The 17,367-nt window shown below is 40.4% G+C and overlaps 1 protein-coding gene across 7 annotated transcripts in view; it reads left to right on the forward strand.

The window, feature by feature from the left end:
• The window catches only part of usp54a (ubiquitin specific peptidase 54a), a 46,281-nt gene extending 35,767 nt beyond the window's left edge, over positions 1 to 10,514 (forward strand). For 5 of the 7 annotated variants that reach the window (XM_057341509.1, XM_057341512.1, XM_057341511.1 and 2 more), the window contains exons 12-22: positions 85 to 273; positions 635 to 1,154; positions 1,278 to 1,414; positions 2,469 to 2,630; positions 2,807 to 2,926; positions 4,380 to 4,536; positions 4,783 to 5,666; positions 5,761 to 5,888; positions 6,637 to 6,765; positions 7,704 to 7,908; positions 8,104 to 10,514. In XM_057341509.1, coding sequence (XP_057197492.1) covers positions 85 to 273; positions 635 to 1,154; positions 1,278 to 1,414; positions 2,469 to 2,630; positions 2,807 to 2,926; positions 4,380 to 4,536; positions 4,783 to 5,666; positions 5,761 to 5,888; positions 6,637 to 6,765; positions 7,704 to 7,908; positions 8,104 to 8,678 — 3,206 coding nt within the window. In that variant the 3' untranslated portion in view covers positions 8,679 to 10,514. The remainder of the gene's footprint in view (positions 1 to 84; positions 274 to 634; positions 1,155 to 1,277; positions 1,415 to 2,468; positions 2,631 to 2,806; positions 2,927 to 4,379; positions 4,537 to 4,782; positions 5,667 to 5,760; positions 5,889 to 6,636; positions 6,766 to 7,703; positions 7,909 to 8,103) is intronic. The other 2 variants (XM_057341515.1, XM_057341516.1) reach the window with 2 other exon arrangements.
• Positions 10,515 to 17,367: the final 6,853 nt, after the last annotated feature.

Below are 17,367 nucleotides of genomic sequence, written 5' to 3' on the forward strand. Positions count from 1 at the left end.
TCCAGTGACTCCTTTAGTTATATCTCAAAATGACCTATTAGTGATTTTATTGGGCTCAACAATTTTTCTTTTGTATTTGAGCAGGTCCATCGACTGAAAAGGATCCGGTGCAGCACCACACCCTCCGAAAAGACGGCCTCTTGGACAGGAAGGGAGGGATCTTAGACAGGAAGCGTAGTGCCAGCAGGCCACGGAAATTCGAGGTCCGTGGCGATTCAAGAAGTCGATCCTCTAAGACCGATGAAGTGTTGTCTGCAGGCTACCACAGTGAAGGTATTCATGTTGCTGCCAAACAGGATCTTTAGCTTTCACAAACCAATCGCAATGCATTCTGGGATTAACATCTTTATAAAAGATAAAATGAGATGCCTTCAAATTACAAGCCTTTTATGCCTGATGCCCTAGACAGCTCACTATGAGCAATTGTGTTATTTTTAAGGAGCCTCGCTTAGGCTATATAACTGTGGTTATATGATTGATGCTCTGTCATATCATTAGTAGCTCAAGTAACATCGTGGACAGTAAATGCATCACCACATCTCGTAGAAGCTGTACAACAACATAATGTGCTTTTAGGTTATGTAAAAAGAACATTCCCTCTTCCTCTTTTTTAATGATTTCCTCTCCTTTGCAGGCGAGACTTTAAAAGAGAAGCAGGTTCCTCGTTCCCTACCTAAGCCCACCTCTAGTAGACTTCGAGATTTTAAGGAGACCATGAGCAACATTATCCATAACCGGCCACTGTCTGCATCATCCGCTGGTTCCGTGGGCCCGCCTGATTCCACCGCCAAGGCCCGAGACTGGGAGGCAGACAGCACCAGCAGCGAGTCCAAAGCCAGCTCGTCTGGAGGACGCTACCGGCCGCCCTGGAAGCCTCGACGTGATGCCCTGAACATCGACAGCATCTTCAGTAGGGATAGACGCAAACAGTCTGGTTACAGTCCTCTGGGAGCTCTGCTGTCTGAAGACACCGGCCCTCATGGGGAGTTGAGCACCTTTCGAAGCTTGCCGGGACCCCTCAGAAGAGGGTCAGAACAGCCCCCACGGCTCATCCAGAGGATGGAGAGCGGCTACGAGAGCAGTGAGAGGAACAGCAACAGCCCCGTCAGTCTCGACATCCCTGTCAGTGAGGGAGCCAGTAATGGCACACACAGGTAGTCCTTGCATAACTGCTATAAGAAAAGTACTGATTTTTTGTTGTGGGGTCAGCAATCTTTAATGTTGACCCCTGCAGGTACTGATGTGTAATCAGAATCACATTATTGTCTGTTCTCAAGCTTACGAGTTGGAGGGTTGAAAAAGCCTCCAGTTGAAGCGAACCCATCATTGAAGTCTGTCACCAAATCCAAGAGCAGCAGCGCCTTGTTACAAGATGTCAAAGCGTCAGTCAAGGGCAGCAGTCACATGAGTTTAGGTGTGTACCGTATGAGCCAATGTGTTTATACTCATCATCTAGCTCAGATGGGGGTTATTTTGTCAGTTCTTTCCATAATCGGTAGCATGAATCATTCTTTCCGAATGTGTAAACAAAGAGTTACACATCCTTAACTGGGTGTTTCAGTGTGTGAACTTAATATAATGATAAGCAAGCAGTATTGAGTTGTTCTTGGTGGAATCTGTGACCAAGTACATCCTGTTCCTTTTCTCTGAAATGGTATCTTTGTGTAGCTGTTACGTAAACATGGGGAACTGTCATCTAGTTTACCTGTTTTTGCTTTTGTGTGTGACTCAATAGATTTGTTTGGTCACCTTCTAGCATTTGTTAAAAATCATGTTCTACATATTCTACCTGTGTGTGTCTCAGGCTGTGTTAACACTGCAGGATATTTGAACTGTCAAATTGGGTTAAAGGGACAGTTCAGGCAAAAATGAAAATTCTGTCATTACTTACTCATCCTCTTGTCATTTCAAACCTGGATGACTTTCTTTCTTCCACAGAACACAAAGGAGGATATTTTGAAGAAAGTTGGTAACCGGACAGCGTCGGCACCCGTTCACTTCTATTGTCTAGACAGCAATGCAAGTGAATGAGTGCCACTTGACAACATTCTTCAAAATATCTTCTTTGGTATTCTGCGGAAGAAAGGAAGTCATACAGGGTTGAAATGACAAGGGTGAGTAAATGATGACATGATTAGGGGACATGATGTTTAGGTGAACTACAGTATCACTTAAATTGATCATATGGAGCTTGAATGCAGCAGTCAGTGTTTTGAGCATTCATACAGCAAAATATGGACTACATGTGAATGCAAGAGGTTAGATTTAGATCAGATGGCCAGATATCGAGTGCACCTACACATTTAGAATCACATGGTACTGTTTATATGCATAGAAAAAGATCTGACCTGTGCACTAGTTCTTGATGAAAACATTGGTTGACAGTGTAAACGTAGCCTTAGATTATCACAATATTCACTCGCACAGATTGTTTTCCTGATACTCTCATGTTTGTGCATGTGGCGCAGTGGATGAGGGCCGGAGTGAACTAGACGAGCTGCAGGAGGAAGTCGCTCGCAGGGCGAGGGAGCAAGAGACGCAGAGACGAAAGGAAAAGGAGAAAGAGGCGGCCATGGGCTTCAATCCCAGACCCAGCAAGTTCATGGATCTGGACGAGCTTCAGAGCCAAGGTGAGGCATGCGTGTAATGCCGTCTAGTGACCAGCAGGTTACGCAAGTCTCTGAATGCATTTCTTGGGTTTCTGCTGTGGCTTTATCTTCGGGTGTCTGTGAGCTTTGCGTGTGAAACGCAGGTGTGCTGGTTTCCGTGCTGAAAAGTGCTGTGCTGTGATGTCTGTCACCTGCAGGGAAAGGGGAAGGCTTTGAAAGGTGTGTGTTGGAGGCAGAGTCTCTGTTAGACCAGTCTCTCAGGCTGGAGCAGGCGGGAGAGGTGGCCGCCGCTCTGTCTGTAGTGAACGAAGCAATGTGTAAGTAATCCTGCCCTCAGCCTGCTGCCTATCACTGATGCCACTCATGTGTGTCTGTACGTCACTGCGTCTCTCTGTGAATGTGTCTTTGTGTCTGTATAGAGACTTTCATATCAGATCACACATTTATCAGATGTTAATGCCAGTCTTCAGATGTGATTTGACACGAAACGTAGTTTTGATCTATCTAGTTTGAGTCATAGAGGACAAGGCATCAATTACAGCTGCACTTCTGTAATCTGTCTGGATTGGTTATACTAGCTAGATCATATGAGGTGTATTTGCACTATACAAACCAACCAGCAGCCTTTGTTGTGGATTGTTCTTTATTCACTTTGATGTTGTTGTGTGTGACATGTGTTTGACTCTTTCTTCAATGGAACACAAAAGAAGATATTTTGAGAAATGTCTCAGTGGTTTTGTGTTCATACAATGGAAATCAACGGGGGTCCACTGTTCTTTGGTTACCAACATTCTTTATAATATCTTTATTTGTGTTCAACAAATGAAAGAAAGTCATGCAGCTGACATGAGGGTGTGTAATGATGAAGTATTTTCATTTACGGGGGGAACTGTCCCTTTAAGGTGAAGAGAGTTATGACAGTTCTCCTGTGCAAGTATTTGTCAACTGTAAAGTGATTTTTCCCAACATTGCGTGTCTGTATCTTCTTTAGCCCTGACTGTGTTCTTTTATAAAAACTGTGCAGTGATTTTCACGGTAGGTAAGCAGCTAAACAGGTGTTTTGGTGTTGTCTTTTGGCCTAACTGGAATGCTGTATTGACCAATAAGCATCCAGGACTAAAACTATCCATTTTATAAATGTCAATAAAAATGATCTGTCTCTATCTGTGATCAGCATGTGACACCCTGTCTACACCAGACATGACATGTACAAAGCATGCATGTGGTTTTATGTCTGTCTGCCTACTTTCATAGGCACCCTTAGGTTCGTCACAAATGGAGTGTCCACATGCACAAACACACACTTGCACAACTTTCATGGCCTGGCCCTTGTGTGTTACCTAAACCTATTTCCTCACCTGCCTCCACAAAGTATCCAGAGCCCGTGAAGTTAGAGGGAAGATCAAAGTATTTTTGATCATCTGTAATTACGCCGTAATTTTATATTGGGACGCAGTGTTAGATTGAGAGTTTTTTTTTTTTAGTTCTCATTGCTGAACTACAATTCATTTTGATTTAAGTCTCATTATAATTTAATCATTGCGTGCTTGAGAGAATATTTGTGTCAGGATTTAACCAGGTTTCACATCTTCCCCATTTGTGTGATCCTCCCCCAAACCCTTCCTCATAACTCCATCACGCATCCGGTCCCTTTTCATTTAAGTTCTTCATAACAAGTATGTCTGCATGCACCCCATAACTCGGCTCTTTATTTTGCATTTGTTTCATTTTTCTTTTGCCTTGTTTTGTTTCGTTTTGTTTGCGTTGTAGCTAAACTCAGGCATACCTTGCATGAGAGCAGCGCTAACGCTCAGGGCAGGATGCAAAAGTGCATGAGGAGGGCACGAGGTCTGCAGCAGCGCATGCAGCAGCAGGAGCTGCAGCAGAAGCAACAGGAGGAAGAGAAGGAACAGATACAGTCTCACAGGTACCTGCTGCTGGCTGCACTTATGTGTGTATGCGTGTGCTCCAGGAGGCCCGCACACAGGAAGCCAAAACATGTCACATAATAGAGTTCATAATTGAAATCCAGGTCTTTTGAGCAGCACGGGTAAAGTCAGAATCACGTGTTGAGAGGCTGGTCATGTATTGATAAATGACATACAGCTTCTTGTGGTAGGTTTACTTGTTTGTTTGCCAGGAACTTACTTGGTTTTTTATGTTCTGCATTCAGTGACCAGCCTGTCCCGGTCCAAATACTTCTGACAAATGTTAAAGAGAATGAGAAGGACGTTCCAGAAGATGCATTAAGACCACCGTCACCGCTTCACATGAAACCTCAGTCTACGAATAAAGCAATTCCTGAAGCCCCTGGCCATCCTGTATCTCTCCATCACACAGACCCACATCTCAAAAAGCAGGGCGATGTAGGTAGCCCCGTTCCTGTTGCTGTGACAGAAAATGGACAGCACACGCGGGGCACCAGAGACCCCGCAGCCGTCACAAACTCTCTTGTACAGACTTCTAGCAAACACGCCTTGCCTGTGAATGCTGTGAATGGTTATGAGGGTCATTTTCAGCCCTCTGCTCTGCCCAGCAACACGCCATGTAGTCCATCTCATTACGGCAATCAGCGTCCACCTCTGTCGCAAAGTGCCCACTACACGCCCACCGTCACTGATAACAGCAACTCGCGGGATGGGAAGCAAAACTCAGCACAGCAACTTCCTCAGAATTTCCCATCTCATGCACCCCACAGCGCTTCTGATGCCCGTCAAAAATCTAATTCGCTTCAGGCCTCCCGGAGTTGGTCCTGTCGAAGTCTAGAACGACCCAATCACCGTCCCGCTGCTGCAGATGCCTTGCTGCACTCTCCAGTAGACCTTCACTCCCCCTGTCCTACAGAACTGGAGCAACGACCAGCTGCACCCATGCCCGTGGAGCGCTGGGCTGAGAACGTTAATCGATACTACAATTCCCAGAATTCTGCGCTGTCGGGACGGGACTCACCCTGTGAGGAGCTGTCTGAGTTGGATTCGCTCTATCAGGCCAGCTTGAAGGCTCCCAGCATGCCTCGAGTCCCACGAGGACACAGCCCTCAGCCTGCCAACAGAACAGGTATTTTTGGGCAACGCCCAGGCCGGTTTCTATGGGTCTCTTTCAATGTTTTTGTGGAAAGAGAACCGTGAATTAATTGTCTTTGTTTCTCTAGGTTCTTCTGCTTCTCGGAGACACAGTGCTGGAATGTCTGCCACTCTCTCCCGCTCCAAAACACCCACAGCAGAGATCGAGAGGTGTGCCTACAGGACGCCAGCATATAGCAGTAAACCTGTTCAGAAGGTGGGTTAACAAACTTGGTTTATAAACCAAGTCTCATTGGTCGATATCAAATCAGTATTTTGTGGCTTTTTGTACATGTCTGTTTGCTTTGCAGGTCATGTATGTGCTTGCTAATTCAATCATTCAAATGCAAATGTATTCAATTCAAATGTTCAGCATTGATCTTCAGGGAAAACTGAATATGAACAGGGTTCCCACGGGTCATGGAATTTCTGGAATATCATGGAAATTTTTGTTTGTCATTTTAAATTGTAGTTTCCATTTATCGAAATGTAAATTTTATATACTGTATTTTTATGCGTATTGTTATGGTTATCTTCAGTGCCATTTTATTCCCTTCCCGCTTGTCACCTGGCAATCACTTAAGTCAAATGCAATCACCTGTAGCTCTTAACTAAGGCAAAATGCCAGGAAAATGTACATTTCAAGAGCTTTGGCAAAAAAACGACCACTTCAGAGACTGGGTTTCATTCATTATAGGAAATTCATGAAAATTCAACTTCAAAAAATATTCTTAAACATTGACTACAAATAGCTAACAGCATTAACATGCTTCTAATGTAAACTAATGACTATTGACTGTTAAACATAAAGCACAAGCCCTCCAGTGTGTTTCAATAGGAAACATCTCAACATAAGAAAAAAGTCAGGAATTAATGGGGTCTTTAATAAATGGATGTGTGTTACTGTCATTAAACAAAGTGATCCTAAAGTGAAACTGATGCAGTGTGCTTGTATCTACGTGCAGGCTGTCTATGGTGCGCCATTGGGCGAGGAAGAATCATACAGTGCCGAAAACCTGCGACGAATTGCTCGCAGTCTCAGTGGGACTGTCATTGGAGGACGAGCCGATAGCGTTCCCCCGTCTCTCAGCTTTGTGGGTGCCTCACTTAATTCAGTCACTTGATCAAAAATGTCTCAAAACACATTAGCACCATTTAATTTGCACGCAAAATTATTGAAATGTTTTGTCTCAGTATGCATGAAATGTTGCATCATGTTTGTGTGATCTTTAATGTTGGTGAACTCATTTTGAAAGAGGAATACTGCCACCTAGTGTTACTTGTGTTCGATTAGGAGAGCAACATGTATTTTCTGAGTTTGCTTATTTTGACTGAAGGAGCAGAGTTTTGATTTTAGTTTTATTTCGTTTTTATTAATATTTTAAATTTGCTTTTATTTTTAATTTAATTTTACTTAAATATTTAGCAACTTTTATATGCTTTTGTCATTTTATTATTTGTTTGTTTATTTTTATGTTTCTTTATAAGATTAATTCATTTTAGGTGTAGTTTTGTTTATTATTATAATTCTAGTGCTTTAAAATGATTTCAGTTTATTTCTGATGCATTTCAAATTTTGTTTGTGCAGTTTATTTTTTCCCCAATCATTTTTAGGCCAATATATTATTTGATGTCAATAAACAAAAACGCTTTCAACGTTTTAATTTTAGTAATCTAAAATAACCTTGCGCAGCGGTTAAATGTAAGTTATTATAAAAACATCTCAAGCGCATTAAATGATGCAGTCACCAGCAAATGTTGCTGTGCATGTGCAACTTTATGCTCACTACTAAGGATCTTTATACTTACAGGAAACTTTTTGCAATGTGCTTTATTGGTCGCAGTCGTATATTAAAATGAAAAATATATACTTGTATACTTATTTGAAAGTACTTTGGTTTGATTGAGATATTTGATTTCATGTTTCATTGCCAATTTGTTTTTTATGACTTTTCATTTTGCTTCTGGGAAGTCATCTTATTTTCTCGCTCATTTCTTTCATTTATCTCTTTTGTATTTTGTTTTTATAAAGGACCCCCCTGTCTCCAGGATGCCCAAGCATGCGAACACGCGTCGTTCCAGCACCTCCCTGCATGTTTTACCCCCTCCTTCCCACAATCCTCCTATGTTCTATCACGAGCTGCAACCCCAATACCTTCACCCAAACCACCGGCACCACCCCGCCCCCTCATCACACTTGCACCAGCAGACACTGAGGCCCTCTCGTGGACAATCAGGTAACCATCTCCCCTCTACCTGATCGTTCAGCCTCCATGCCACACACATGCATGGAAGAGGCTGCCATCACTGTGTTTGTGCTTTGTTGTTAAACTGAGACACTTTTTTGAAACACTTTTCATATTCAGTTTGTATTGAGTTTGAATATTTTGTATAATCAACTATTTTGATAACGTTTATAAAACCCTCTACAGGAGATTGCCAAAAGACCAACAAGTTTCTGGATGTGCTTGACGGGGGTGAGGCGTACTCCCGTGAAAACTACCACAACGTGGCACTGAGCTACGGCACTCTTCCGAGGGCTCTCCGTAGGTCCACTTCATCTGGGCCTCATGTGCCCTCAGCTGGTCCAGCGCCCCGTAGCTACCCAGACCCAGCCTACGCCACACTGTCCCGCTCTCACCGCGCCGCACCGCCTAGTAAGACAGTGGATGGCGTTTACAGACAGCCCCACCAACAATCCAGTCGTGCATCCACCCAACATGTTGCCTCACACCATTTCAGCCATCACCACCCTCATGTGACCTTCGAGCCACCTGCCCAGCCCCTCCGCCTAGATGTGCCCCCCGAGAGAGACTGGAGGGCTGCGGGCCACAGGACTCTCCCCAGGGACTCTCGTGCCATCCCCAGGCCAGAAGCACGTGGCGGGGCGTCCCGTGGCCCTCCCGCTTATCTCTGCTCCCTGTGCAAGCAGAACCCAGCAGAGCCCTCCAAAAGCTATTGCCAAACCTGCAGAGCCCACATGAATCACTACAGGATGACCAGCTGAGTCATGGATAATATACACACTGGAATATAAAACGGACAATTATTTGACATCCTTCTACGCACTCTTACTTTGACTCGACTTGGAATTACTGTATAAACCCCTGCGCCAATTTCTTTAACGTTGTGCTCCTTAGAAAAGAAGCAAACGAATATCAGCACTCCTCGGAGAAGACATTAGAAAGCAAGGCAGACAAGGTCTTGTTCGTTGCATCGAGCAGATGTTTCCTGAAGAACAGTGAGAGACAAAGATTACGGTCTTGGAAATGTCACAACACAAGTTTTGTGGATGGAGAGAGGTCGCGTTCTCAAATTGTATTCTACAGACAAGCCCAAAGCTTTTAAACGACACTGGAAAGAGAGCGTCATCCACTCCTTGTGTTTTTACCTAGAAAGAAACGTTTAAACTTTTAATACATTCAGTTGCGCTCGCAGGTTAAGTTCACAAATGGCCTCGATCTCAGCACAAAGCACCAGGTGCTGAAGAACAGAGCACTTTGCAGGTTGATGTGTGGGTTGCTGAAATGACTGCAATTTAAACTGACGTGAACACACGAAGTGACGAGGCTGCCGAACATTGCCTGCTGATATACAGTGTCTACTCCGTATATGCACAAGTTGTATAAGACTTGCTTTACGCTCCTTTGAATTAGCATTCCAAGCTAGCCTAACTTAGTTCTGTGATTGTAATTTAACTATGTTAACACAAGTTTAGTGCACTTCAGAAGTGTTACGTTAGAAGCGTTCCTCTGTTGTAACTTCTCCCATTATTATGGGAAAACAAATGTTGAGCTATGTGTTACTACTTATTTTAGAGGGCTGTAACGTAAATGTGCATTAGTAATCATGAGGTCCATTAGATTTCTCCATTTGTACCGACAGTCAACTTCCCACAAACTCATTGGCATTTGTGTCGATATTTTTGTGTACAGTATTGTTCTGCCTAACAGTAGCACCAACAGCTAATCGTGATCTTTTTTATATTTTGTAGTAGTGGCAGTTTGACTTTTTGATTTCTAGAGTATATCTTACATTTATTGTGCAAAACTGTTTTAAGACGTAGATGAGACGTTTGAGACGTAGATGATTCAAGGACCGAGTGTTCTGCAGTGCCTTGGTTTGTGGAAGGCAACATAACTGGATATCGATTTACAGCCTTATGATAATGCTAATTATAATGGAGCTAAATAAACTTGCAATTCTCAAACAAGATGATTTCATATTTCCCCTAATGGAGAATGAATACATTTGAGCTTTTTATCACTATCGAAGTGTGGCCTGAAATCATTGTTTATAAAGTCTTACACATTCAGAGTGCAAATGTGCCATTTCTTGGAAATGAAAGTGTTACCTGCTTATCGTAGAGTATCGTAAGAGTAGGCTATATTGAAACAGGGCCAAATTTATTAAAGCTTTTCATGATCACCGATCAAGAGCATGTCAGATACCTCAACCAATCACATGCTCTCTAATCTTTCTTTCACCGTGCATGTACTATGATTTCATAAATCAGGACCTAACAGTGAATCAGAGTGCCTCTGCATTGAATTCCCATCGGGTGATTTATCAGGAGTTTTTTTTGCTTGGCCGATATGCAGTGCAACACTGCCCAGGCAGAACACTGATCTGTGACTGAATTTCTTCTTTTCCTCATTTTCTTTGTGAATTCAAATACAAACAGATTTGGCAAAAAGCAAGGCTGTATTTATAAGCGTGTACAGATTCAGTCTTTGACCTTAAGTACAGACAGATTTGGATTTGTTGTAAATGCTGTGCTAGAAATGAAACTTGTATTTTTGCAATAAAGTTATATTGAGCTCCAGTCAGGAGCAGAACGCTGTACTTGTTCTCTGACTGCCTTTTTTCTCTGTATGTACCGGGAAAACGGTTCATCTCTAAGTATATTTCTTAGAATGTGAGACAAAACATACAAAGTAAATCCTCCCATAAAATCTATATAAATTGGAGCCTCCTGTGGATCATGTGGGGGGTTTTGTTGTCTAATTGGTTGTGTGATATCCTCCCTGCAGTCCAATCACAAAGGGCACTGCTATTGACCTTGATCCACCAAGAGTGTTCCTTTATGATTTCACTCCATGTATTTTCAAGCACTAACAATCCAACTCACACAATCACACAGTGAGATGTCAGTGGCCTTGTTTGTGTTGTTTTGAACTTCATTGTGTTAACGGCTGTTCCTTAGCAACTGTACGGCACCTATGCCGTCATCTATACTTTAGCTTCTAAAATGTTTATCTCTCTGTTAATATGTCTACAGAAACGTTGTTCAGTTTATTTGTTTATTTTGTTTATTTTAACCACTGTCACATTGCAATAGCAAATGGCTTCTCAAAAAATTGCAAGGCAGCACGTTGGGGTCAGCGGGGCAACTGCCAATTTCAATTCCGTGTAAAATGACTTTTGCTGTCTGGACGGGAAACAGCACAAGGTCTTCAGATTCTTCCTTGTTGTTCTGCAAAGAGCTGGCGTCACAAAGAACTTCATAAATCCAAGAAACGTTTGCAGATGAAGGTCAAAATGTGTGATTGTTTAACACATACACATACATGCATATATTTTAAGAAAAATTTCAAAATTAATAAACATATATAATTTCAATTATTGGTAAATATAAATAAATACATGTAAATATTTCCTAAATATGTATACTTGTTTATGTGTTTGTATTTATAAATACAAAATTAATATGCACAGTACACAGACATATATTATGTAAACACAAACTTTTATTCTGGATGCGATTAATCGCGATTAATTGTTTGACCGCCCTAGTCTTTACATTTATATTGCATAACTGCCATGGTACGACAACGCTATTTGTTAGTCTGTAAGTTATCTGTGTGGTGTGGCAACTCATTGCTAGAAAGACGCAGCAACCTCTCGTGACCACTAGGTCTTGCTCTTTTATAATCTAAATATGCTGTCAATCAACAAGATATCTTGCATGATTTTTCTACACAACCACCAAGTGTGCTCACCAATGCCTTCAATTTTTAAAGCTCATTTACAATACTTTTCTGTATGTTTGTTGCTAAGCTGCACATTTTTATGAAGAAGCAAAGCCATTGATCCACCAAGCCAGCCGACCGTGGGTCAATAATTCCTGGCCATGTTGTCTTGTCCAGTCATCTGAAAATGTAGAAGTGGTTCACTCTCAGGGTAACTCTCATGCTGTTGGATGCCTGACCCTGTCTTTCTAATCAATACAAGCAGGATGATGGGGATGTGAGAGTGAAAAAAAATAGTGCTTAAAGAAATCAAAGCCTACTGCACTGGGACATATTCGCTCCAATATCTCCACCTAATATTTCCTGTATTTATCAGACTTGAAAATAAAGATTCCAGTCAGAATGAAAGATTTTGCAAGCTGTTGTCACACTAAAGGTTCATTGGGGTTCTGAATAGAAAAAAGTTCACCCAAAATGACAATTCTGTCTTCATTTACTCACCGTCAAGTTGTTCCAAATCTGTATACTATAAATGTCTTTGTTCTGAAACTGACATTTTCTGGGACATCATTGACTACCATACAATTGCTTTATAAATGTCTTTGTTCTGTTGAACACAAAATAAGACATTTTGAAGAATGTAGGAAAGCAAAACGTTCTGGGGCACTTTTGACTACCATTGTCAAACAGATTCTAAATACATCCTGTAGATGTAAATCTAATGTGGTGCAATTATATTGTTTACTACTATAGATGAATTGCATTTATTCTAAAGAGTTGAAAAAATTCTCTTTATATTGGGTTTTATTCCTTGGGATGGTTGAGAGTCTGCATGGGAGGGTCCCGGTCTGTAATATCTGAAAATCCCTGCTCCATCTTTAGAAAAACATGTATGTACTAGTACAATAAAACCAAAAAAGTTTCTTGACAAGAAGAAGCTTTTTGAACTTAAGGTGTTCTAAGCAACCAATAATAAGTCTTTTTTTATGTGTATCATGGTGTTCTATGCTACTATCCAACTAAATTAAAAAGGCATTTAAAGGCTTGCAAGAGCAGATGAACCATCTGTTATCACAATCTACAAAATGATCATGTAAGCAGCTTGATCATCTACAGTAGAGGTTTTTTTTGTAGTTTTCTATGTTTTCTGAAATCTAAAGGGACTCTGGGTTATGTTGGTTTAAAATCTCTGTACTTTCCTTCTCTGTGTAATGGATTTTAGTTCTGAAAGCCCTCTATTTGGCATTACTTATAAAGATTCGATGAACACTTAATCTAATCACTATGGGAAATCTTCATTTCAATACAATGCAAAGTGGGTTAAATCAACTATATGGACCAAGAAGTGAAAAAGATGTCATGTTTGGAAAGCTGAGTAACATTTAATCTGTTTAAGCAAGTAAAACAAACTTGTTATCTACAGGAAGAGAGTGTTCTACTTGAAAGTAAAAAGGTTTTAACCTACTGTACAGTATAGTATGTAATATTGGCTGAAATGTCTGAACACTGCGCTTGTTTCATGTTTGTATGGGAAATAGGAGCTGGCTTTGTTGTTTGAACTCAGATTCACATTGATGGATACATTCATGGAGGACATGGATCTATTCATTTGAACCAAATTACTCAACAGATGCTTGGACGTTTCTTTGTGAAGGAATAGACATATCACAAGGCTGTTTGGTCTTTTATTCATTATTACCATTTACGAGAGAACAATTGGTTCCTGACCTCATATTCTATAATGTGAGCTTTAAGCTAGGTTTTACTTTATTGTTCTTTTTCATTTTCTTTTCGTTCATTCGTTCATGATGCCTGGAAATGTTTTCTTTAGTTATATGTGGAACAATTTGGTCATTGTTGTGTAGCTTATTGATCCAATGTGTAGTTTTTTAGAGGATCTATTGACAGAAATGCAATATAAAATACATAACTATGTGTTCTGAGGTGTATGAAGAGCTTAAGTGTTATGTTTTTATTATCTTAAAATGAGCTATTCCTATCAACATACAATGCGTGTCCCTTTACATGGAATTTACCATGTTGTTTCTACAGTAGCTCTAAACGGACAAACAGCTCTACAGAGCGTGTTTAGTAAATTATCTCCTTCTGCAAAGAAACTAAAATGTGACGATATCTTAGTCCTGTGTCGGACAACGTAGTGCTTCAAAAGGGAGGGGTGGAGTGAGCCGTTGGTTGCAGTTTGCAACCTCACCACTAGATGCCGCTAAAATCTCCACAAACGAATGATGTGAAAACTGTTGCCGACTCTCGACTCAAGAACGAGAGCCGAGCGTGCTCATAAGTTCTCTCTTCACACAGCAGTTCAGTTCAGTGTGTGCTGTTGGTGCAACTAAATAACTCCGGTATTGGTTCAAGTCCTCGGGACTGTCATGCACGCTAGAAAGTGAAGAACTGAATTAATTTGTGGGTAATATTAAGTGTTTACGAGAGACGCTAAACGCGAACAATTCAGGTGAACTGGTTCGACCGGTTCACTTACAAGAAAGAACCGGTTCAAATGAACGATTCGTCCGCAGCACGAACCGGAAAGCATCAATCATTCATCAGGCACGATGTCAGCGAGCAGCGGCATAATAAAATTTGGTTTTACAAACCATAAAGAATTTATCGACAGTGCGCTTAAAAGGAAACTTTTTGCAACAAAACTTTCTCCGAAACCTGTGGGACAACATCCAATTTCGTAAAACACCTGCAAAAACATCACAAAGAGAGTTAAGTTAATGCCATGTTTCAGAGTTAGCATTGCATTTGAGTATTTTTATAAGTTTAGAAAGTAGGGCTTAAAGATAAGATTGATCGTATTTTTATTTTTATTGTCATTGCGATATGAACATGTTATTTAAGGATGGGCACCGAAACATGCTTTTCACCCTAACCCTACCCCTAAACCTAAAGATCATAGAAAACTTTTAGCATTTTTAGATTTTTAAAAAATATTGTTCTGTACAATTTAGAAGCTTTTCTGCCCATGGGGACCTCAATTTTGGTCCCCACGGTGACACGAGTCCCCATGTGTTGGTGTGTATTCAGGTTCAGGTCCCCACCGGGATCTAAAAAAACACACACGCACACGCACACGCACACAGGTTTGTTTCAGTATACTAGTGAGGACATTCCATAAACTTCCATTGATTTTATATCAGGCTTATGATATATTCTATCCCTAACCCTTAACCTAATAATCACACAAACATGTGCCCTCTATTACATTTAAAGAAAAACACTATTTGAGCCAATTATGAGTCTTTTTATTTAGTGAGGACCAGTAAAATGTCCTCACAAGTGGGTTTACACGTATTTCACTATGGTACTGAGGACATTTGGCCCTCACAAATATAGCTTAACCTGTACACACACACACGCACGCACGCACGCACACAAAGGTGTTAAAAAGGCCCTTAAAAGTAATAAAAAAGTGTGGGGGGGGTTGGTTAGTTGGTTGCTGGTTATTTGTTACATTTTCTATTGGCAGAATAGGATTGTTACACTTCAATAAAAAAAAAAAGTGAAGTTACACTTCGGCTTTGTGACTTTAGTGCTATACCTAAAGTAAATAAAATGACCTTTTTTTCTGCTTTTTGATCATTACAAACAATAATGAAAATGATTATCTTAGAATAGAAGATATGCTGTCTCTTGCATCACATAAATTATCAATAGTTAAGTATGTGGTCTTGTAGTCATGATTTTTTTTCTGTCTCTGTCTTGACTGTGTCAATTGGACTCGGTCTTGACTTGGACTCGAACCTCTTTGGACTCGGTCTTGACTCAGTCTGGACTAGTCCTGGTCTTGGACTTGTCTTGGACTCGACAACGGTGGACTTGACTACAGCCCTGGTTCCAACCACACATACATGCATACAATTAACCAAGGAAAGAATATGTTTGGCGCATAATCTCATTCAACTCACATACCTGTTCTGTACCAGTAAATCAGAAACGATTTCCAAAATCCACACACAGAACAAACAGCACGTTCTTCCAGCGACCGATAACCAAGAAGACGCCAAACAATTCGAACACAGCACTTGTCACATCCCAGGAAGTGACGTATTTAAAGGCAAATCACCTGTTCTTGTTCTACAGGTGTCGCCAGTAAGACAAGCTACATCACCCCCCCAATGACTTGGCTACAATTATTTAAAGTCTGTTTTTGCTTGTTTACATGTATTTATTTCCCTGAGTAAAGCCACATTTCATTTGCCTGAGGAAAAGATTCCATTCTGCACACCACATATGACGCTACACAAGGAAGCATTCAGAACTCTTCATTTTTATTCAAACATATTCATATCGGAAAATTGTATTCCCCAAAACAGAACATAGTACTGACAATCAAAATAAATAATCAAATACATGAAAAGCAAAACCATCTTCTCTGTTGAAGCATAACGCTTTCATTTACTACTATTACTATTTCCATTACAATTCCCACTTTTATCTTGTGACCAAACTAACAGCAATCTTGAGTGCATATTAGCATACAATCTTCACGCATCATACTTAGTGTGTAGATTTACACTGCACTTATTCTCTCCTTCATTACGATATTTTGCAGTATTTTACATTGCAGGAAGGAAACATGTTTCCTTTGGGGATGGAAACAGGAACACTCTTTCTTGTTGAAGTTGACCTGTAAAGTACATTTTAAGTTGGATCGTGGTCAGTAAATCTGAGATCTCCTTGTTCGAGTTCTCTATAATAATAATAATAAATATTTGCTTTGCAGCCTCTCGAATAGACAATTAATTTTTATATGCTGCATTCCAATTCGTTGCCAAAATGAACAGATTAAATCATTATAATTTTTGGGATGCATTTAAACAATTTTCTCTGCTTCAAGCAATGACTGTCATAAACTGGGGATGGATTACTAGGCACATTAGATGTCAGTCAGTCATTCAAATTAACTTTAGGATCTTTAAGATATTGTGCACTTGACAGTTTGAACATCCTAATAATGTGACACTTTAAAACAACAGGATGTATTTTATCACTCTATTTGGTTGAATGGATTATTGTTTTATACGCCCCTGGGCACCAGTCTCTAATCACCCATAACAGTTTTCTCAGGGGGAAAATGTTAAAAAGATGTCATTTATGAAGCATAAAATAGCAATTGTGAAAAAAGTAAGTTACAAGAACAAACACATCATGGTTTTAACACAACGGTGCAAACAATGAAGTCTTGTATAAATCATCCTAATGTGCCACCAAACTAATACTTGGTCCATTTGTGAATTGTTTACTGCAATTTGAAATTGCTTATTGAAAACTGAAATGCTGCTTGTAAATAGGTTTTGACACTCATGTGGAGACATTGTGTCTGGAATGTTTCAGATCAAAGTATTTAATTTGTCATTTTTGATACAGAGTATAGTTTGAATTATGGTGTGAAGAATTATCGGTCTGGTTTTTCCACTAGACTTGTCAAGAGATACAATTTTGTAATGCAGGTGGCCACACTTATCCCATCATTACCTTACTGGCCTATTTCTTTCCAGGTTAACGTAAAAACACATTGTCATCCATTCACGTCAGTAAGAGATAACTGTTACATTGAGATTGTTGAGAAAGATTTATAATTTAATACATTTGAGGTTTGGCGTATAGTCAAATAAGTGGGATAATGTCTGTCACAGACATGAAGTACATGGTTTGATTTACATATATTATCAGATCTTTGACCTGTAGTCTAGATTA

The sequence above is a fragment of the Triplophysa rosa genome, linkage group LG9 (assembly GCF_024868665.1).
Source record: "Triplophysa rosa linkage group LG9, Trosa_1v2, whole genome shotgun sequence".
NCBI classification, from domain to species: domain Eukaryota; kingdom Metazoa; phylum Chordata; class Actinopteri; order Cypriniformes; family Nemacheilidae; genus Triplophysa; species Triplophysa rosa.